General features: G+C 64.4%; 2 protein-coding genes across 2 annotated transcripts; both read left to right on the forward strand.

Annotated features, from left to right (window-relative positions):
- Positions 1–16: 16 nt before the first annotated feature.
- On the forward strand, positions 17–7,105 carry SLC25A10 (solute carrier family 25 member 10). The gene is made up of 11 exons (XM_053994407.1): positions 17–358; positions 3,279–3,398; positions 3,486–3,594; positions 3,674–3,722; positions 4,057–4,098; positions 4,375–4,418; positions 4,904–4,974; positions 5,099–5,191; positions 5,396–5,473; positions 5,581–5,637; positions 6,071–7,105. Exons 1-11 carry the CDS (start codon positions 83–85, stop codon positions 6,170–6,172), a joined length of 1,041 nt encoding a protein of 346 aa, XP_053850382.1. The 5' UTR covers positions 17–82; the 3' UTR covers positions 6,173–7,105.
- Positions 7,106–14,712: 7,607 nt separating this feature from the next.
- Positions 14,713–18,406, forward strand: GCGR (glucagon receptor). Its single transcript, XM_053994904.1, has 13 exons — positions 14,713–14,883; positions 15,184–15,280; positions 15,475–15,582; positions 15,900–16,021; positions 16,107–16,213; positions 16,304–16,457; positions 16,594–16,753; positions 16,830–16,890; positions 17,123–17,192; positions 17,305–17,393; positions 17,470–17,608; positions 17,716–17,757; positions 17,824–18,406. The coding sequence occupies exons 1-13, from the start codon at positions 14,815–14,817 to the stop codon at positions 18,115–18,117; spliced, it is 1,512 nt and encodes a 503-aa protein (XP_053850879.1). The 5' UTR covers positions 14,713–14,814; the 3' UTR covers positions 18,118–18,406.
- Positions 18,407–21,362: the final 2,956 nt, after the last annotated feature.

Consider the following 21,362-nt stretch of genomic DNA (forward strand, 5'->3'; position numbering starts at 1 on the left):
TCACTGCGTTTTGCTGATGGCTTCACCTCCCCATTAATTAATCCCTTAATTATTAACGGGAAGAGCCTTCCCCGGGCTGGAAATGGGGATGTGTGTGGGGTGGGAACGAGGATTCCGGAGCCCGTGGTTGCCGCGATCGCCGCAGGCTCGGAGATGCGAGCCCCGGGCCCGCCCCACCCCCTTCCGGTACCGGGAGGGGGCGTGGCTTAACGGAAGAGGGCGTGGTCTTGTCCCGGTGAGGGCGTGGCTTCTGGCCGGAGCGGCGCCCATGGCGGAGCGGCGCGTTTCGCGCTGGTACTTCGGCGGCCTCGCGTCGTCCGGGGCCGCCTGCTGCACCCACCCCTTGGATCTGCTGAAGGTGAAGGGGGGACACGCCGAGGGGCGGCTCTGGCGGCGTGGGGAGGCCGGCCGGGGGGATGGAGGGCGAGTGTGAGGAGCTGAGAACCACTGCGGTGGTCTGGGGGGGCTGTGAGGGGATGGGGAGGCGGTTATGGGGGCAGGCAGTGGAGAGGGGTTGGGGGGACGTTTGTGGGGGACTGGTTGTGGTGAGGGGCTGAGGGAAGGTTGTGGGGGGCAGGTAGTGGTGAGGGGCTGGGGGGACGGTCAGGGAGGCAGGTATTGGTTGTGAGGGTCCGCAGAGGGTGTGAGAGGATGGGGAGGAGGTTAGGGGGAGTTGGGAGTGGGTGTAGGGGTTCTAGAGAGTCTGCGATGGAGCGGCGAGTAGGTCTGGGGGTCCTGGAGCGGCTCTGGGGGACTGGAAGTGGCTGTAAAGGGATGGGGAGGCGCTCCGAGGGTCCCGGGAGCGGCTGCGGGACCGGCCGTAGGGGACTGGGCTGCACCGGGGGGAGCGGCTGTGACGGGACGGGGAGCGGCTCTGAGGGTCCCGGAGCGGCTGCGGGACCGGTTCTGAAGGACCTGGCTGTGGGGGGTGCGGCTGTGAGGGTCCCAGAGCAGCTTTGAGGGGATGGGGAATGGCTTGGGGGGGACTCGGAGTGACTGTGAGAGTCCCGGAGGGGCTGCGGGGGGATGAGGAGCTGCTCTGAGGTACCGGGGAACGGCTGCCAGAGGAGGGGAGAGGGTGGCTGTGAGGGTCCTGGAGCAGCTTTGAGGGATGGGGAGCTGCTCTGGGGTTCTAGGAAGGAGACCTGAGGGTTCTGGAAGGGTTGTGAAGGGATAAGGAATGGCTGTGAGGGTTCCACAGCAACTGAGCGAGCTGGAGAACAGCTGTAGAGGTCTGAGGAAACAGCTGCTGGGGGTCGGTTCTAAGGAGCTGATTCGTGGCTGTGCAGGGACACGGCTGAGAGGTCACAAAGACCCAGCGCAGGGGCATGGCTAGATGTGTGGCTGAGGGGTCCGGGGAGCTCGGGGTGCCAGCTCTAGGAGCTGTGGAGGGTGCCTTGGCCAGCCCTGCCTGGATATGGCAGTGACTCTGGGGCCGGCAGTGTTGGACACTGGCCCACTGGGCTCTGAGCCCTCCGGCCAAGATGTCACCTAGGCGCCGCAGATGACCTGGCATGCCTGCTCCTGCACAAAGGGCGCCGCGCGCAGCCCTGTGCTGCCAGCACCCACGGATGGGGCAAATGCCAGCGCTGCCCGGAGCCTTGTGCGCCAGCCAAGCGGCGACAAGCCTGGCAGCGGAACACGCTGCGGAGGGGGAGGGAAGAGGCAGCCCAGGACAGGGCCTGCCCTTCCCAGGGCCATGCCTCTGGGTGAGGCTGGGACAGACAGCCCCTTCCCACCCCATGGAGGGAGAGGAAGATGTTCCAGGCACAGACCCAGGAGAGGAGCCAGCCCTGGCAGGGCAAAGCCACCTCCCCAGTGCTCGGCCTGTTGCCTTGCCCAGTTGGCTCTGTCTGCCCAGTGGAGGTGGCTGCCAGCCCGTGGGAGCTTGTGTGGGGTGCCTGGCAAGGCGCTAAGAAAGGGAATTAGTCTGGCACCTGCCTCTAGGTCTGTCTCTGAGCCAGCGTGATGGCTGTGACGTTTGGGCTGCATCCCCGCGCTGTCCTGTGTGGATGAGCAGCCCCTGCATTCCTGCAGTTGCGAGCAGCACAGCCTAGCCAGCTGTTTTTGCCAGATCAATAATCACACTGATTATTGAATACACACCTGCCTTTGGCCATGCGTTCCCCCACAGCAGAGGCTGGTGCCAGGCCTGAGGAGGCACGAGGGGCCTCAGGCTCTGGCAGGGCAGGGGACGAAGGGCACTTCATTGCACCGCTGGACTTTGGCCCCAGTGAGAGGCCCTGGCCAGCCCACCTGCAGAGTGCTCGTGCCCTTAGGCCAACTCTGTGCAGCCGCTGGCCGCCCACGGGCTGCTGGCCCTGCAGCGACCAGCAGTGACCACAGCCCGGCCAGCCCATCCCATGCCTGCCTGCCCTTCCTGCAGTCCTGGGACTGCAGGCAGTGGACCATGTCCCTACATGGCTCTGCCTGCCCTGCTCTCTTCAGCTGTCCCAGACTGTGAACAGCCGCAAGCTCTAGTCCCTGACATCCAAAATCCAGCTGTGGGGATTGCAAGCAGGCCCCTGCACCCCTGCTGCTGCCCCAGATGGGAGGCAGTGGCTGTTCCCAACATCCTGCAGTGTGTCCCACGACCCAGCTGTGCCACAGCTTCTGTAGTGGCCTGATCCCCTGACAGCAGCCCTTTGCTCTCCTTATCTCCTGGGGCCTTTGACCCACATGTGGTCTCCGCAGCGCTCAGAGCTTGCTCCAACATCAGCCCACATGGTTCCCCTGTCCCAGCCAGCTTCTGGGCCTGTTGCCGTTGCCCCTGGTGATGGTGGGAAGCGTTGGGCTGCTACAGGCAGGAAGGGGAGCGCTTGGCTGCCTGTGGGGTTCTCTTCCTGCCTGTGTGATTCCTGCACTGGGGAGAAGGGGAAGTGGCTCTGGAGGCCTGCTGCATTGCATGGCTGTGATTTCACCCAGCTGCATCCCTTTGGGCAAACGGGGCACTTGCCCACCCACGTACTGCTGGATGCACACACACCTTCCAGCCCGAGGTGGCCCGGAAGAGCAGGCGCCACCCTTCACCTTGAGGCCGGCTGTTGAGGGCAAGGCTGGGAGGTGCTGCAGGAGGCGCCTGGGCACTCCTCTCTCCCTCCCTGCCTCCACCCCTCTGGTGCCGGGCTGGGCCAGTCGGGTGTGGGGTGTCCGCAGTTCTGCTGTTGGCTCCCGTGCAAGCGCTGCTAACCCAACACATGCACCAGTCCACACCTGTTGGGTGCCCTTCTCTGGCTGCCCAGCCCGGCGCTGGGCTGACGCGCTGCGCTCTGCCCCAGGTCCACCTGCAGACGCAGCAGGAGGTGAAGATGAGGATGATGGGGATGGCGATGCACGTGATCCGCACCGACGGCTTCCTGGCTCTCTACAACGGGCTCAGTGCCTCGGTGTGTCGGCAGGTGAGCGCGTGGAGCTCCTGCAGCACGTGCTGCCGCTGACCGGCTGCCCCGTGCCAGGACGCAGTCATTCATTTCCCCCTCACCCAGATGACGTATTCCTTGACTCGCTTTGGCATCTATGAGACTGCGAAGAACCACCTGGGCAACCAGGGGCCTCCCCCATTCTACCAGAAAGTGCTCTTGGCTGCAGCAGGAGGTGAGCCAGGCAGTGGGGCCCTTGGCCCTGGCTCCCTCAGGATGGATAAGCCGCTGACCCAACTCTTCTTTGGCCACAGGTTTCACTGGCGGGTTTGTGGGAACTCCAGCGGACATGGTGAACGTCAGGTCAGTTCTGTCTGCACAACCAGGGCTTTTGGCCCGTGCATGATGGCATTTGGGGTGGTGGCTAGTGCTGGGGCTCTCCTGACATCTCTCCTGGCCAGCCTGCCCCGTGGTCAGTGGGCCAGGAGCTCTGTGCCCAGGATGGCCAGAGCTGTTCTGCCTTTTGGTGACAGCACCCAACCGTGTGTGACCTTCAGGGGGAGTGGGACTGAAGGCAACTTTCTTGGCCCTTTGAAAACGGGCAGCACAATTCCACTGCCCTGTGCGGGGGTCGGCGCTGCTGCAGGGGACAGTGGGGTACCGGCTGCCCCCTCACCTGCAGTGCTCTGCCTTCCAGGATGCAGAACGACATGAAGCAGCCGCCGACTCAGCGGCGCAAGTGAGTGAGGGGCCAGGGCTCGGGGCGCTGGGGCAGAGGGGCGGGAGGCCTGGCGGCGCCGGTGGCATCGGCGGGGGTCGGGGTCCGCGTGGCCGCGGGGGGGCAGCACCGCACCGGCGGCGCGGCCCGAGCACCGCACCGGGGGCCGTGGGGTCTGCGCCGGGGTCTGCGCCGGGGCCGCCGCCCCGGGAGCCGCCGGTGCCCGGCGGAGCGGCGGGGCTGCCGCCGTGCTGGGGAGCCTCGGGCCCTGACCCCTTCCCCTCTCGCTCCTTCCAGTTATTCCCATGCCCTGGATGGCATGTACCGTGTCCTCCGGGAAGGTGAGGCTGTGCCAGCCGTGTGGGTGAGCCTGCTCCGGTGTCCTAGCAGGTGCCGGGTCAGGGCACCCTGGAAGTTCGCTCAGCCGGGGCAGGGAGAGGGGCTGGGGGATGCCCTTGGGGCTGGGGTTGTCCAGGGGAGCGCAGGGTCTGGCTCTCCTCATTGTCTGGCTGGGGCAGGGGCTGGGCAAGGTCTGGCAGGGCCTGGCAGCCTGCACATACTCGGTGGGAAAGGGTGACGTGCTGGGAGCTGCAACAGAAAAGCGCAGGAGGGTGGAGCAGGTGGAACAGAGGATGAGCAGAGGCAGGGAGGAGGTCATGCTCTTTTGAAGGACTCCCTACTCCTTCAGCCTGTTTGCTATGGTGTGCTTCAAGCAGGGCTGTGTGAGGAGCTGTGGACACAGGCTGGGCATGGAAGGAGACTCCCGGGGTAATGGAGTCTGAGTGATGGCAGAGAACTGTGCTGATCCAAATCTGTGTGTCCACAGAGGGCCTGAAGAAACTCTTCTCAGGAGCATCAGTGGCATCGTCCCGTGGGGCCCTTGTTACTGTTGGACAGGTAGGACAGCTCTGCTGGGCAGTAGGTGACTGGGATGGGGACTAGGACGGTCCCTGGTGTGGCAAGGAAGGGGGAGCATGTCGCTGATTTGTGCTTGCCACACTGATTCGCCATGTCTCTGCAGCTTTCCTGTTATGACCAGACCAAGCAGCTGGTTCTCGCAACTGGATTGCTGTCAGACAACGTCTTCACTCACTTCCTGTCCAGCTTCATCGCTGTGAGTAGGGCTGGGGCTGGGTTTGCCTGCAGCCAGGCTGAGAGCGTCAGCCTGGGGCTGCCAGAGCTGCTGCTCTGGGCTCGGCTCAGCACAGGGCTCCAGGAGCCTCCTGGCCTGAGGTCGGGTCCCAGTGGCTCTGAGTCTCTCCAGTGACCACAGCAGCTGCTGGCACGGAGGTCTCCTGACTTGGCTGACTCTCTGCAGGGCCTGTGTGCCACATTCCTGTGCCAGCCCCTGGATGTGCTCAAGACCCGCCTCATGAACTCCCACGGGGAGTACCAGGTGAGTCGCCCACCTTGCCCACCTTGCTGCTGCCTGTGCTCCCATCTCTATGTGCCAGCTTCTGCCTCCCAGTGCCTCCCACCTCATCTCTCACCTTCTCACTCCAGGGTGTCGTCCACTGTGCCATGGAAACTGCCAAGCTCGGACCACTTGCCTTCTACAAGGTACCTGGCTGGGGGTACATGGGGTGGGGCAGGCTGGGCCGAGCTGGGAGCAGAGGTTGTGGTCCAGAACAGTCCTGGGGCAGGGAACCTCCCAGGTTCTGCTGTGGCAGCCCAGCTGCTTCCTGCACCAGGCCTTTGTCTGCCCAGCCCAGGCTTGGCCCCGAGGTATTGCAAGCCCTGGCCTCAATGGGACTCAGCCTGGGCCCAGGCACCGCAGCTGTGGCCCTGTTGCACCCATCGAGCTCCCAGACAGCAGTGCAGGTGCCAGAGGTGCTGTGTGTGCCGTGGTGGCCATGGTGTGGCAGCGCCTGCTCCACAGCCCGGCCAGGGCTGACCCACGCCTGCCCACTTGTGCTGCTGCCAGGCTTGGGCTGCTGGAACAATCAGTGACAGGCACACACTGACGCTTCCCCTTCTTGCTGTCCCCTTCCAGGGCTTCGTTCCTGCTGCTGTCCGGCTTGTCCCTCAGACCGTCCTCACCTTTATCTTCCTGGAGCAGCTGCGCATATATTTTGGGATCAAAGTGACCACCTGAGTGTGGGGGACTGGACCCTGCCTTACCCCGGGGGGGTGAGCGTGTGGGTCACCCCCAAGATCCCAGAACCCCTCTCTGCTCTCTGGGGCCAGTGCCATCCCCCCTCTTCTCAACTCTACTCCTGTGCCTTGCCAGCACCTGTGGCCAACCCCCTCCTCGCAAACTCACCCCTCCTCTCACCCCCATTCTCAGCATCTCCACCTCTGCGTTACTGCTTCTGGGGTTTTTCTGGGGGGGGTTCTGTCTTCCCACTTCTCTACTGGCTCTGAGTTGTGTCCTTGCCCCCCCCAGCCTTGTCCCTGATGTGCCCCAGAAGCAGGACTGTGCTGTCTCAGGGAGTAGGGGGATGAGATGCCTGGCTCTGTACCTCATCACAGAGCCCACGGGGCTGGGGGGGCTGCTGACCCTGCAGCTGTGGGGCTGGGGCTTGGGGCAGTGTGTGTGAGTCCCTGTCCTCCCTCTGCCTTTAGCCCCCGTGCTCCTCCCTACCCCCAGCGCAGCTTGGACCTCGTGCCCTGCTCCTGGTCTCCCACCCTCTGCTTCTGCTTGGCCAAAACTCCTCAGCACTGCTGGCTGCTGGGCTCTTCAGGGATTGTGCCTCATACCAATGATGGTGGGGAACATGGCCTTGCTCTGGCAGGGCCTGTTACTGCCTGCTCGGGGACCCAGTGCTCTCTTACCACAGTGCACCTACCCCACGCTGGATCTGGTCTCTGTGGGGGCATCCCCCACCACCACTCTGCAGCCTCTTTCACCTTGGGGCTGGGCAGACTCCCACTCCTCACAGCCCCTCTCCCCACACTGCGCAGTGTGTGGGGGCCGTGAGCACCAGCCCCTCTGCTATGTGCACCCCTGTGTGTGCTGGCCCCAAGGAATCAAAGAACTGGAATATCTGAGACCTTGATGTATAATAAAGAGTGAAGGTGGCACAGGGCCTGCTGTCCTGTTAGGAGGGGAGAGATGCTGCACCCCTTTTCATGGCTCAGGGCCTGGGCTGGGAGCTGAGCCCCGCAGAGCTGAGAGAGGGTAGCAAGGCTTGGCCCCTGGCACTATGCCAAGGGGGGTCTTCACCCTGTTCTGTGTGCAGAGGGAGCTGTGGGCAGGCTCCACAGCCAGGCCGTGCCAAGCTGTGCCCGGTCTCAGCTGGAGAGCAGCTCCAGGGTAGGGCTGTGCCAAGGGCGCCCGTCACCCCTGCGGGAGCTGCCTCCTGGATGTGACACTAATTGGGCTCCGCAGACTGAACAGAGGCAGACTGGCACAGCAGAGCAGTGAAAGCTCGTCACCTTAACAAGGCCTAATGATGCTAACTGGCATCACCACTCTGGGCTTATGCCCAGCCGCAGCAGAGGCCATGGGCAGGTGAAGGCTCAGGGAGCTGGGCCCTCTCCTCACAAGTAGCTGGGGGCTGCCCTGCCAGGCCGTGCTTCCTCATCCCCCACGTCCTGCAGCGCTGCTCCTGGGGCTGACGGGTGCTGCTCTGTGTCATGCAAAGGGCCAGCATGGAGCAGGAAAGCTCTGGAGCCCCATGGCCCCCCGGCAGCACGGAGCCCTGCTCAGCCCCATGACGGCCAGCGGCAGGGACGTTCAGCTGGGCTGTGGTTCCCACAATTGCACCAGCCCTGCGCTGCCGTGTGCACATACCCTCTCGCCACATCCCCTGTGGCAGCTGAAGTGCAGCAGTCACACTGACAGGCAGGACAGCATGTGCCAGACACAGCCGCGAGCACAGCGCCCACAGCTGCAGTGCGAGGGCACTACTTATCTCCCGAGCAGCAGAGAACATGGGGCTGGCAGCAGCCTGTGGCCGTGTGTGCTGCCTGCCCCCTGGTCCCACCCTGCCCTCTGCCAGGGCCCCGCAGCTGCCTGCCGGCGCTCCCCGGGGCACGTCCTGCCCCCACCAGGTAGGGCTGCCCGTCCTGCCCCTAAGCCCCCCGCCTGGCCTGGAGGGGTGCCGGGGCCACCTCCGGGGGGGCAGCTGTGGCTCCAATCCTCGTGGCAACGGCAAGACACCCGCAGGCCCCGGCGTGTGCCTGCGCTCCTCTGCCCACAGCCACGGGGACCTTCAGCGGGGGGCTCCCTCTGCAGCCCCAGCCAGCCGGTCCCGGTGCGTCGCTGTTTCTGGGCTGCGTTTACCTGCAGCGGGACAGCGGCGGCAAGCGCTGACCCGTCACCGCCGGCGGCGGCCGGAGCGCGGGCGTTGAGGCGGCCGGCGGCGGCGCGGCCGGGATCCGCCCGGGTCCCTGAGGGTCCGAGCAGCCCCTGCTCCCGCGGCGGGGCCGCCAGCTCGGGGCACGGCGGCGCGCTGGGACCGGGGAAACCCCCGGGGAGGCTGAGCCCCGGCCCGCTCCCCCGGGGCTGGCGCGGTCCAGCTGCCCCCGCCGCTCCGCCCGTCCCCGCCGCCGAGCCGAGCCGGTGCCCGGGAGTGCGGCGGGGCAGAGACAAGCGGCGGCGCTCCCGCAGCTCCCGGGAGCGACCGCCGGTGATGCGGGGGGCAGCGCCAAGCACTCGGGCGGGGTGAGGCACCGGGCTGTGCCCCCCTCGTGCCGGCGGGAGGAGCGGGGCGGCGGGACGCGGCTCCGTGCCCGCGGTCCCTCCCCCCGAGCCGGTCCCTCCCCCTGAGTCGCCACAGCCGCTGCCGTCGCGGCTCCGCTAAAGTTTTCGCCGAGCGCGCCGGACCCGGTCCCCGCCGGTCCCGAGATGCGTTCAGGAGCCGCCGCGAGCCCAGCCCCGACAGGTACGGGCAAGGGAGGGAGGAGGGCAGGCAGCGCCCAGAGCCGCGGTCTCGGAGCTCGGGATGTCGCGTGTCCCGTCGCGGGGATGTGGATTCGGGTGACGACTGCGCAATCCCGGGGCCACGAATTGAGCCCCGGGACCGCAGAGCAGCAGCTCCCAGAGCCGCCCCGATGCTGGGCGCCGGCCCCGGGGAAATTGAGCCCCTGGGTGTTCTGGTCTGGGGTTCCCGCAGGGCTGTGCCCGCTTCCCGTCCTCCCGCTGCCGCTGGCATCCCTGGGCAGGGGCGCTGCCGTCAGACTAACAGCACCCCTGAGCTCTGCCCCGGCTGCGGTGAGCCCCGGCCAGCGATTCCAGGTGAACTCCGTCGCTCTGGGAGTAATTCCCGGAGCAGCCCTTAGTCGGGGTGGGACGCGCGTGGTCTCCCTGCTGTGGGCACAGCAGTGCCCATAGCTCTCCTGCCGAGGGGCCGGAGCAGGGGACACTTTGCCAGTTCCCAGCTCTCCCCAAGCTCTCCGGGTATTACGGGGGCCTGGTGCGAGTGCCCTTTGTGACTCTGTCCCGAGCTCTGCTGTGTCAACACGGTGTTGGTAAATGGCTTTGTTTAACCAGGACATGTCGGGTATGTGACCTTGCCGTCCTCCTGGTTGCAAGTGCATCTCCAAAGCTGCTGCAGGTCCCCTCTGCCCGGCACGGCATTTCCCTCGGGGTGGTGAGGGAAGCAGGGACCGCGGGGTCAGCCTGCTCCCCTCGCACAGAATGGCCTGAGGACAGAGCATCAGCTCTGCTGAGCCCTTGCCGTGCATCCCACGGCACAGCGCCCTGCCCCATGCAGCGCCTGCCGCGGGTGTCCTGACCCACACCAAATTCAGTGACTGCCCCTGTGATTTTGTCTGTGCATCAGCAGGAAAATTTAGGGCCTGCAGGACCCCTCGTCAGCGTGTTAGTGCTGCCCCAGCTGCCAGCTCCTGTGGCTTCCCACCAATCCTGCTCCTTTCCGCACACTGCGGTGCATTTCTTTTTTTTTTTTTTTTTTTTTTTTTAATGTTCTGTTGCCTAGAGAGGGGAAAAGAGAAAAGGCTGAACAGAGAATAGGCAAAATGTGGATTAAAAATAGTTAATGAAAAAATGTGACCGCAACCCCTGATCAGCAGCACAGGGCTAAAACCAGCCACTGTGCACAGCATCTCCATGCACCTCGCTGCGCCAGGCAGGGACAGGGGCAGGGGAAGCCGGACACGGGGGAGATGGGACGACTGCTCAGCTCCATCCCCCTGTGCTCCACCACTGTATCCTGCTCTGTCCTGCACGCCCATGTCCTTGTTTATCTACCCCAGCAGTGGGGTCGAGTGCACATGCCTGTGGTGCCAGTGGGCACGTGTGGCCCCCCAGCACCCCCTGCCTCGCTGGGGCTGCTGCCTGGCTGTACCCGGGGCTGCAGATCTGCTGCCTGGGTGGGCGGGTGTGGAGCTCCCAGTGCAGGGGAGTGTGCGCACTAGCCTGTCTGCACTGACCTTTTCCTAGGCTCTTCCCAGCCCTGTGCCTCCCCTGTGACACGCTAACCACACGTGTCACACCGTGCCTCTTGTGCCTTCCTTCTGCGTTTCACAGGTTTTCATGCAACGTGATGAACAAAACCACCCCTTTCCTTGAGCCAGGGATGAGGTGCTGTGTGGCTCAGCATCCCCATGCCAGAGCCAGCTGGGCAGCAAGGTAATTTGGCTGCTGCCAGGCTGTATCATGGTCCCTCTTCGGTACAGGGCAGTTGTGCAGGTGTCCCCTGATCATGGGGGACGGGGCAGTAGTGGAGGTGATGCAAAGAACATTTGTCCCCTTTGCATTCTATGCTCCTGTTGATGAAAACACTGTCAGGGCTGGTTTGGGTTTTCTTGGTCCAAGGTGACACAGAATCCGACATCACCAGTGCCTGGTGACGTTGGCTCTCTCCATGTGCCGCTGCTCAGGGCTTCCACAATCATGGAGCTCTGTGCAAACAAGTCACAGCCTTGCAGCACAAGGACTATTCTGGGCTGCTCCGCTGCTCCTTTGCTGCCAAAGTTCCTCGTACTTAGTTCTCAAGGAAAGAATGGAGAAGGGGAGTAGGAAACATCCCCCAGCTTCCGGCATGGACACAGGGCAGGGACGGTGCAGGACAGAACTCCTGGGCCTCCCTGCCGTGGCCATCTCCCCTAGCCTTGCCGTGATCCTGGGTGGAAAGTGGAGCAGCATCTGCAGGGCCAGGCTGGCACTGGCATTGCATCAGCTCTGGCCCAGCACTGTCCCCTCCCCTGCCAAGTGCCAAAGCCCCTGCCGTGCTGGCATGTAGCTCCAAGCTCCAAGCCAAGCCAGCCGTGGAAAGCGCCGCATTAGCGCACGGGGGGCTAATCCCTGTGTCCAGAGGCCGCACAGCCCCCACAGCTGCCTCCGGGCCAACGGGGCTGTGCTGGGTGCGGGGCTGTGCTCACGGGAGGCCAAGCCCCCACCCCACCAGGGAGGCACGAGGGGACCTGTGGGACCAGGCTCTGGGGGCTGCGCCAGCCTCGCTGCACTTGTGCGGGGCTGTGCCTGTGCCAAGGTGCTCCCAGGTCACGTTGCAGATGCCCATGAGTGTCCTATGGAGACTTTACCAAGCCACTGATCCACATGATATCGGCTGCAGTGATCCCAGATGTGGAGCTCATTCTCTCACACGTGCAACGGCAGCAAAGCCAGAGGGGCTGGGGTGGCAAAATCCTCGGGGGAAACTGACCATGATGGGATGAGGAGTCTCTTCCTAGGCAGGGCTGGGCACTCAGCCACCAGAGGGGGTCCATGCTGGTACAGAGCTGCTGCAGGGTAGCATGGAGGCTGCACACCCACCGGTGGGGAGCAAAATCCCAGCACAAGCCTTTTCCCATCGATGCCCTCTGTCTTGGTGCAATGCCATGGCAGCAGTGAACCCAGGTCCTCAATTTGCCCTGCACCCTGCCCGGGCTGGCCCCTGCCTCCTGACCACCCTGGGGCCAGTGGCAGCTGCCATGAACTGCAGGTCAGCTGGGGGCCACAGGGGCACCAGTCAAGGGGAATGAGGGTCCTTGCTTTGCCCCTGTGGCTGCAGGGCTTGGCACTGCTGGCTTGGGAAAGGCAAATGCAGACGCCGGCAACAGCCACACTCTTGAGGGCAGATGATGGTGCCCGTGTCTGACCCCTTTGGCCTCCAGCCCTGGGGCTACCAGCAGTGGTATTGTACGTAGCCATCCCAGTGTTGTCTCCTTGTTCCTGCTCCCCTGGCACAAGGTCTCTTCCTCACAGCTATGGCTCCATTTGGAGCCATAGCCAAGTGGGTGTTTGCAGCCTGGGCTCCATGAAGGTCAGCAGCCACGGAAACGTGACACAGGAACATACCCCGCTGTCCAACACCAGCGTGGGGCAAAAGTCCCCTGGACACCTGCTGTCATGCACTGCAGCCCCTCAGAGGCACCAACTCACAGGCCAGGCACCCTCCACCCACTGCTTATGACTCGGTGTGGTGGGGGATCCCCCAAAGCCTGGCCCCAGCTGGGGATGAGGTGCCAGGGCAGGGAATGTGGCACTGGGAGCCAGTTGGGCACAGCAGAGTGAGAGGGGCTGGTGAGGATGTGGGGCCGAGTCCCTTGTGCAGTGCTGCCTGTGGCACCCAGGGCACAGCTGAGAGGGCAGCAGCACACCCAGCTGGCACAGCCACTTCCCAGGGCACCGCAGGCGCTGCTGCTGGGCAGTGCCAGCTCCGGGGAGGTGCTTGTGCTGCCGGTGGTCCCGGCCACCCCAGACCTTGCTGTTCCACCACACAGAGCCGCTGCTCCCTCTCTGCCATTGCCCACTGGCACCAGACCAGGGAGAGCCGGTTCACAGCTACTTCTGCACTCCCACGTCTCTGCTGGAAACAGCCCCCTGTCTGCAGGGACCCCTCGTCCTGTGGGCAGCGGGGATCTGGCGGGGTGCCACGGTTGTGCAGCGCCACAGGCAGCTGGGGCAAAGGGCCTGGGCAGGGTGAGGGGGAAGACCCATGCCGGGGCTAGGAGCATGACTGGCCCCCGTGCCAGGACCCCTCACCCAGTGCAGTCTGCCCGGCTTGGCCACGGTGGGGCCAGGGCCGGGGAGTGGCTGCCAGATGGGGGGAGTCCAGGGCAGAGGCCTCCCTGCTGCTAAATCCCACTGCAGCAACTAAAAATAGCGACACCTCTGCCCCAAAGTTGCTCCCCGGCTGCGCAGAGGGGTTGACAGCAAGTCACTGTGACCCATGGACCTGGAGGAGCATTCCCAACCAGGGCAGGGACGGATGCTTGGCCAGGGACTGGCACTGGCATCTTCCCGTGGGACTGGGACATAGGTGGCAGCGGCGTGGGACAGGTAGGGATGATGGAGGGGGGCACAGGGATGGTGGGATCGGGCTAGCAGGGGAACAAGGACAGGGATGCTGGCATGGGGGTGTGGGAGGAAAGAGACAGGGATCCTGAGGTGGGATGGGAGAGGGACTAGGACAGGGATACTGGTTGGGCAACAGCGTTGCTGGGGTGGGGCTGGGGTGATGACAAAAACAGGAATTCTGGAATGGTGAGGTGGCTAGTGGGCACCCAAGAAAGGTCCCTATTCACAGAGCCCACCCAGTGAGAACTGTCCCAGGAGACAGTTCCCTCTGTCCTGGGACTGGCTAAATAAGGCCATGGCAGGTCCTGCTCCCCGAGCTGCCTCTGGAGCCCCACGCGCTGATTAATGAGCTGCTCCAGCAGCCACTTGCGACATGGCAAGTGGGTCTGCACGGATGGAGGAAGCACGACTTTCCCAGGGATAAAAATAGGCACAGGCAGAGCAGCGAGCCCTGGGAGCAGAACTGGTCGGGGAGCACGACGCTCTGGCTGGTGCCCAGGGGGAGCCCAGGGGCTGGGGGCGACGCTGCAGTGCCTGTGGTGGCACTGGCACTGCTGTCCATCCCATCCCCCCCAGCTGGGCTGTGCCATGGGGCTGCTGCCATAATGGGCCCTTGTGGGAAGAGCCGAAATCCTGCTCAGGAGCCCCATAACCGGCTTAGGGGGATGGAGGGAATTATGGCACCTCGTGAGCCACGGTCTGCGGAGCACCCGGACACCATGTCAGGCAAGGCCCCACGTCACTGCTGGAGCTGGGGGTGATGGACCCACAGGGGCACAGCCCAGCTGAGCCTGTCCTAGAGCCACAGCAGCCCCATGAGCCAGGATCCTTGTGGGTTAATGGCCAGTGTCCCCATCCCTGCTGGCCCCGTGCTCTCCGTGGCTCCCTGGCCACTGCCATCCACGGTGGGTGCTGCTGCCAGACCATGGCTGGGTGTTAGTGGCCCAGGCACGAGAGTCCATGGAGACAGGGAGAGCCCAGGAGCCAGCCTCTCTGCCTGAGAGGGTGCTCAGGTGTGAGGAGGGGTCCCTTCTACCATGGGGGTCTGCATTCTCAGGATTTAGCCATGATGCACAGCTGGGTCCCAGCAGCAGTGTGGGGTGGCACCAGCCCAGGTTTTCTGTGGGGGTCTGGAGGCAGCACTGCCACCACACTCCAGCCACACAGGGGCTGAAACTGGCTCGGCAGGCAGAGAACCTGCATGGTCACTGTTCCAGTGCCTTCCTGGGGAGGATAATACAGACACTCGGTGCAAAAATGAGTGAACAAATAGCTGCATGTGAACACCAAGCCGGGTTGGGTGGGGATGGGGACAGGAGTGAGGCACCATGACTGTGGCTGGCTCTGTGCCAGAGTGGCCGCCTCCAGCCCCACCTGCCCTAGCCCCATGTCCCCCAGCTGTGTCCCAGGAGTCCTCGTGACCAGGCGTCTTGCACAGGGCTGCCCACATGCCAGGGCCGTCACCACCAGGGTGGAGAAGCTGCTGAGGGCCAGTAGGAAGTCGTGTGCCTTGCGCTGTCCCATGCATGTGGTCCAGAGGAGGGATGTCCCAGCCACGTCTCCTCACCCTCCTGGTGCTGCTGCTCTGCTGCCAGGTAAGGATGAGCTGTCACACATGAGGGTGCCCTGCCCCACGCTCAGCCCACTACCCACGCAGGACTGCCACCCACCCACTGCATCCCCTCACCATGGCGTGTGGTACAGCATCCGATGCCCCTTTGTGCCTCCTCTGCCATCCACAAGACGTGGCATGGCATGGCACAGAATGGCATGGCACGGCACGTTCGCCTGCGCTGGCCTGTGGCTGTCCCCAGGCTGGGGTCACTGCCTGGCACGGCACGGTGCCCCCTGTGAGCAGGACACGTGTGACGGGTGATGGTCCCTGGTGCCCGCAGGGTCCCTGTGCCCAGATCACGGATAATGTCGTCGAGAGATGGAAGGAGTACAGCGAGGAGTGCCAGCGCAACATGAGCCGCCTGCCTGCGCCCACAGGTCGGTGCCCGCGGGGGTCTCGCGGGGTTCTGGTGGCCTGGGGTGGGGACAGGGTCCTGTTGAGATGGGGATGGGGCAGAGGAGCCAACACAGCGTCCCAGCAAGATGGGGGACAGAGCAGAGGGGGCAGTGGAGGTCCTGGCCCCCAGAGAGAGGGTGAGGCCAAAGCGCCACCAGCTCCTGTCCTTCTGCAGAGCTGGTCTGTAACCGCACCTTCGACAAGTTCTCGTGCTGGCCCGACACGATGCCCAACAGCACAGCCAGTGTGCCCTGCCCCTGGTTCCTGCCCTGGTACCAGAAAGGTAACAGCGGGGAGGCGCGGGTGCACGAGCACCTGTGCAGTGTGTGCAGCTGTGCAGTGTGTGCACCTGTGCAGCGAGTTCACACATGTGTGCAGCTGTGCAGTGTGTGCAGCTGTGCAGTGTGTGCACCTGTGCAGCGAGTTCACACATGTGTGCAGCTGTGCAGCGCGTGCAGCTGTGCAGTGTGCTCACGCGCAGCTGTGCTGGGGACACCTGCGCACTGTGTGCGTGTGCTGCTGCAGGTGTCACACCTGGGCCAGTGCACGCTGCTCACGAGGGCGCTGGGGCTGGCACCTCACCATCCCCTCCCCTCACAGTGAAGCACAAACACGTCTTCAAGACCTGTGGGCCAGACGGGCAGTGGGTGACAGGGCCACGGGGACAGTCCCTGCGCGATGCCACACAGTGTGAGCAGGATGACGAGGACCTAAAGGCGCAGGTGGGCAGACCTGGGTAGCAGGGGTGTGGGGGTCCCTGCCTGCCCTCGATTTGCCCCTGCCCTGACTTGCTCCCTTCTCTTCCAGGAAAAATTTGCCAAGACCTATGGCAGCTTCAAAGTGATGTACACCGTGGGCTACTCTGTGTCCCTGTGTGCACTGCTGCTTGCCCTGGCCCTGCTGCTGGGCTTCAGGTGGGAGTTTGGGCATGGCTGTCCACAGGGTGGGCAGGCGGAGGCCAGGGGTCCATGCACGGGCATTGACAGTGGCCCCCAAATTCGCAGCAAGCTGCACTGCATGAGGAACTACATCCACATGAACCTCTTCGCCTCCTTCATCCTGAAGGGCGTCTCTGTGCTGGTCATCGACGCCCTGCTCAAGACCCACTACAGTGACAAGATCGACGGCTACAACGTGCAAATCTGGCTGAGCGACGAGGTCAGTGTGGCACTGGCAGGGACAGGGACAGGCAGTGCTGGTGGGGCTGGGGGCTGGCTGGTCTGGGGCACTGCTGGGGCTGGGGGCACAGGCATACACACACAGGCACTGCTGCAGCCCTGACCCCTGCCCACAGGCAGCCGCAGGCTGCCGGGCAGCCACGGTCTTCATGCAGTACGGCATCGTGGCCAACTACTGCTGGCTGCTGGTGGAAGGCATCTACCTGCATAACCTGCTGGTGGTGGCCGTCTTCTCCGAGAGGAGCTACTTCACCCTCTACCTGTGCATCGGCTGGGGTGAGTGTGGGTGGGCTGGGCCCCCTGACCCTGTGCCCTGCTGTGCCTCACCTGTCCTCTGCTCACCTCCCCTCAGGGGCACCCATGCTGTTCCTCATTCCCTGGGTCATTGTGAAGTTCCTCTATGAAAACATACAGTGAGTACCAGCTCCAGCTGCTGGCTGGAGGGGGGCACAGGGGACAGGTAGGTGCATGTGGGACTGTAGGGACGTTGTGATGGCCCTGGAGTCACTCCACACCATTGCCCATGGCAAGGAGCAGGGCTCTGGGCTTTAGTGCTTGCTTGATTCAGGCTGCCAATGCCATGCCAGTCTCCAGCAGCTGCCTGGTCAAGGAGCTTCCTGGCAGTCCCATCCCTCCATTCTGCAGGTGCTGGTCCACAAACAACAACATGGGCTTCTGGTGGATCCTTCGCTTCCCCGTGTTCCTGGCCATCCTGGTGAGCCCACTGCAGCCCCCAGCCTCTCTCACAGGCCCCAAGACACTGCTGAGGGCAGAGGAACAGAGGTGTCCTGCCTGTGCCCCTGATGGCTCACTGCATTCCATTGCAGATCAACTTCTTCATCTTCATCCGCATCATTCAGATCCTTGTTTCCAAGCTCCGTGCACACCAGATGCGCTACACTGACTACAAGTTCAGGTGGGTGCTGGGCATGGCTCACCCCGTGTTCCCACGGCCACACGCTGCGTGTCCAGCCGGTCACCCCATCCCACAGGCTGGCCAAGTCCACGCTGACGCTCATCCCGCTGCTGGGCATCCACGAGGTGGTCTTCGCCTTCATCACCGACGAGCACGCCCAGGGCACACTGCGCTACGTCAAGCTCTTCTTCGACCTCTTCCTGAGCTCCTTCCAGGTGAGCCCAGCCCTCACAGCACCAGCCCTCCATGGGGAGACTCAGTCTCAGGAGGGATTAGTCTGAGGTCTGGTTATGCGCTTCACGCCTCTCCTCCCTCTTCCCAGGGTTTGCTGGTGGCCATTCTCTACTGCTTCGTCAACAAGGAGGTGAGCAGGACACCGGGGGCACGGGCAGCAGGGGCGCGGGGTCACACTGACAGCTGCTGCCCGCAGGTGCAGGCAGAGCTGCTGAAGCGGTGGCAGCGCTGGAAGCTGGGGAAGGACCTGGCTGAGGAGTACAAGCACACCTACAGCCACGCACCCAGTGCCCGCAACGGCGCCGGCAGCACCTGTGAGAAGCACCAGCTGGTGAGTGGCTGCACCAACGGGCTGGGGCGCAGCCTGGCCCCCCAGCCCAGCTCCCAGCGCCTGGAGAGGAGCGGGCGCAGCACTGCCGAGCACCTCGCCCTGGGGGGCCATCACCACTGCTACGAGTTTCCTGAGACCACGGCCGAGAGCCACTTCTGAGCCCGCAGCCAGGTGGGAGGGCTGTGCTGAGCCGCTGGGATGCTGCCCTGCCTGCCCGTCCTCCCCCGGTGCTGGCGGGCACTGGGACCTGCCGCCCCGGTGAGGGTGCTGCCTGGGCACATGGACAGCGGACAGTGAGGCAGGCAAGTGGGACCTGGACCTCTGGAAGGGGGAACTGTGGGGCCAGGGGGATCTGTAGGGGTGGGAGTTTGTCCTGTGGTGCTTCCCTCGTGCACCTTCGAGTCCCTGTGCACAGTGCTGTAATTTATCTGTCATATCTGTAAATAGATGTGGGCCCGTGCCGGGCTGCAGGGCCAGCTCCGTGTGCGCCTTGCTGTGGGCTGTGGGGACTGGGGACACTGGGGACACTGGACATGTGTGGACTATGCTCCCAAGCACCCCGCGGATGCTCCCAAGCCACATCCATGGATGGGGAGCCGAGTCACCTGGCAGTGATGGGCTGCTCCAGAAGACAGCCCCACTGCCTGCCCCACTGCCTGCCCCCCTGCCCAGCAGCCCTGCTGCGTGCTCCACGGTGCCGCACAGGTGAGGGGGGCAGACATGCAGCCGCAGCCGCTGCAGCGCTGCCGGCCGGGGCTCCAGCTCCCCCAGCACGCGCTTTCCTTTGGCCGCTAATCGGCTCTGCCCTCTCGCTGCCAGGAGCCCTTAATTAAATCATTCGGCTCTGCCCGCGGCACCCCCGCTCTCCCGGTGGCTGGCCCAGGCCGTGGCCGGGCATCAGCCGCCGGCAGCGCTAACTCCGAGGGCAGCAGTGGGGTGCGGGGCTGCAATACCCCTGTGCCGACAGGCCGGGCTGCCTGCGGCGGGCTCACGGCCGTGGCCTAAGAGGCTTGTGCTGCGCACATGAGCGCTAAGCCCGGATGCCGCAGCTTTGGGCACCACAATCGCCTGGTGTGTGGGGATTATTCCGGTGCTGCTCCCCGGCTGGGTTCACCCTGACCGAGGAGTGGCGGCGGGACGGACAGCCGCCCTGCCGTGACCCCCACCGCCCACGGACCTGGCCATGGGCACTGCCCATCACCCGAGCGGGTGACGGTCCCCGGTTGTCCGAGTCCCGTGCACAGCCCGGCGCAGGGGATGCGCTGAGCAGGGGCTGAGAGCTGGAGCTGCGCCCCGGCCGGCCCACGCAGTAACCGCGGGCAGGCGGCCGCCCCCTCGGTAAACCCCACCCGGTGGCGGCACCGCCCGCCCCGCACGGCCACGGCCCCGACACCCACGGCAGCCGTGGGCAGCCGCGCTGTCTGCGGGGTCCCCGACCACAGCGAGGCATCGGCGGGGCTGGCGTGGCACGGCCGAAGAAGCGATGGCCCAGGCCACGCAGAGCTTGGCTCCGGCAGCAGAGCCCAGCCCAGCACACAGTAATTTTCCGTAATTTTCCTCTGTTTACTCGACAACTTGCTGTCTGCCCTGGCCGAGCAGGACCCGGCGCCCCAGAGCCAGAGCAGCGCTGGCAGCGAGGATGGAGCAGGACAGACAGGGGACAGAGGGTCTGGGCTGCGGGCTCGGGGCTGTGGGGCAGTGGCAGCAGCACCGTGGGGCTGTGAGGACACAGGGACTGTGGCAGAACGGGCGAGGGGAGCACAGTGCTGGGGGTCTGCCCGGGCCCCCAGGTGCAGGGATGAGGACAGGAATAGAGAGAGGGACAGGGATTACCCCGCTCTCAGCCATGGTGCCAGAGCGGCCCAGGCAGCCCCCGCGGAGCCAACTACAGCCGCTGCCGTCACTGCGGCCTTCCTGACGCGGTAACGAGCCTAATTGAGGCAAATTGCTGGAGCACCAAGCAGTTTCTGGGAAGGTAAATATGGTCATAGCACGGGGCTGTGCCCTGCGCCTGTTGCTCCAGCGTTGCTGTGGCAACACTCCACTGTGGACCCCCAACCCTGCCCAGCAAGGGTGGCCCTATGTGTGCCACACAGTGATGGGGACCCTTCAGGGACCTCAAGCCAGCCCCCGCCCATGGGTGTGCTGTGGAAATGTCCTGTGTCCCCTGGCGCTGAGGGGCAGCCCCCAGCGCTGCCCCATGTCCCACAAGCTCCCAACAGCCCCAGGGAGGGATGGTGTTTGCCAGTGCTCGGGAGCCCCGTGCAAGTGCACGATGTCTGCCTGCACCAGGGCATGTCCCACAGCACCTGTGCCAGCCAGGCGTGTCCCAGAGCTGGGCACTGCCTTGCTGCAGGGCTGAATCCGCAGCCCTGTGCCCTGGTCCAAGTCCCACAGAGCCACATGCTCTGGCCAGCAGCTCCCCAATAACCACGGTAACTACAGGCCCCCAGGACGGCGGGGTCGGAGGCAACACCACTCCTGGGACCGCCCTGGGAGTGGGGCTGGCCCCGGCCCAAGGACACAGCTCTTGTGGGACCGCAGCACCGTCCTTTCCCATCACTGCAGAGCTGCTGGAACGGCGGCCCTGCCTGCCTCGGCCTGGCACTGCCAGCCGTGCTGCCACCCCTGCCCATCCTGCCACACACAGGGGCACCCCGCCCCGAGGAACAGCTCAGGCAGCACAGCCTGCACACGTGTGCACACACATACACATGCACACACACACGGGTACACACACACACACGTGCACACACACACACACACGTGCACACACACACAGGCAGGCACCGCCCTCGGCTGCCCGATGGGAGCCGCTCGTTCCTGGTATCCAGAGGGATGAAGGCGCTGACAGCAGCCTGGCCAGACTTGCAGGATGGTTTGGGTGGGAAGGGACCTTTCGGTGTCCCCTGGCCCAGCCCCACAGAGAGCAGGGACAGCTGCGCCAGACCAGGCTGTTCAGAGCCCTGTCCAGGCTGGCACTGAGTCTTTCCAGGGATGGAAACTGCCTTTCCTGGCAGTCCCTGCCAGTACCTCACTGCCTAAGCAGAGAGACTCTGCAGACACCACAGCGCAGCCCTGCTGCCAGTCCCAGGCTGTGGAGTTCATTCCAAGGCACGGGATGGTGCTGAGGCAGTTCCTCACCCCCAAACAGGTGGCCTGGGCTGTGTTCCCAGCCAGTGCCTTCCTGACACAGCCGGGCACGGCGGGCAGTGCCCCCACCCCAGCACAGCCAGGCACTCCTAGGTGCGGCGCCTCGCAGGAAAATTCCCACTTTATCAAGGGAATTGAGCACCACAAATTGGTCTCCTAAGTCGATTCTGCCTGCTGCCAGGCCTCTTCCCCACCACCTAATTTGATGACAAACACGTTCCTCTCCTCCTCCCACCCTTTAATCTAATGAA

Source organism: Vidua macroura, chromosome 19 (genome assembly GCF_024509145.1).
Source record: "Vidua macroura isolate BioBank_ID:100142 chromosome 19, ASM2450914v1, whole genome shotgun sequence".
NCBI lineage: Eukaryota > Metazoa > Chordata > Aves > Passeriformes > Viduidae > Vidua > Vidua macroura.

Coding starts and splice junctions, on each gene's coding strand:
- SLC25A10 (XM_053994407.1), top strand. CDS start 83: ATGGGGATGTGTGTGGGGTGGGAACGAGGATTCCGGAGCCCGTGGTTG. Junction 3,399..3,485: donor GTGCCTCGGTGTGTCGGCAG/GTGAGCGCGTGG, acceptor CCCCTCACCCAG/ATGACGTATTCCTTGACTCG. Junction 5,474..5,580: donor ACTCCCACGGGGAGTACCAG/GTGAGTCGCCCA, acceptor TTCTCACTCCAG/GGTGTCGTCCACTGTGCCAT.
- GCGR (XM_053994904.1), top strand. CDS start 14,815: ATGTGGTCCAGAGGAGGGATGTCCCAGCCACGTCTCCTCACCCTCCTG. Junction 16,458..16,593: donor AAATCTGGCTGAGCGACGAG/GTCAGTGTGGCA, acceptor CCCTGCCCACAG/GCAGCCGCAGGCTGCCGGGC. Junction 17,758..17,823: donor ACTGCTTCGTCAACAAGGAG/GTGAGCAGGACA, acceptor TGCTGCCCGCAG/GTGCAGGCAGAGCTGCTGAA.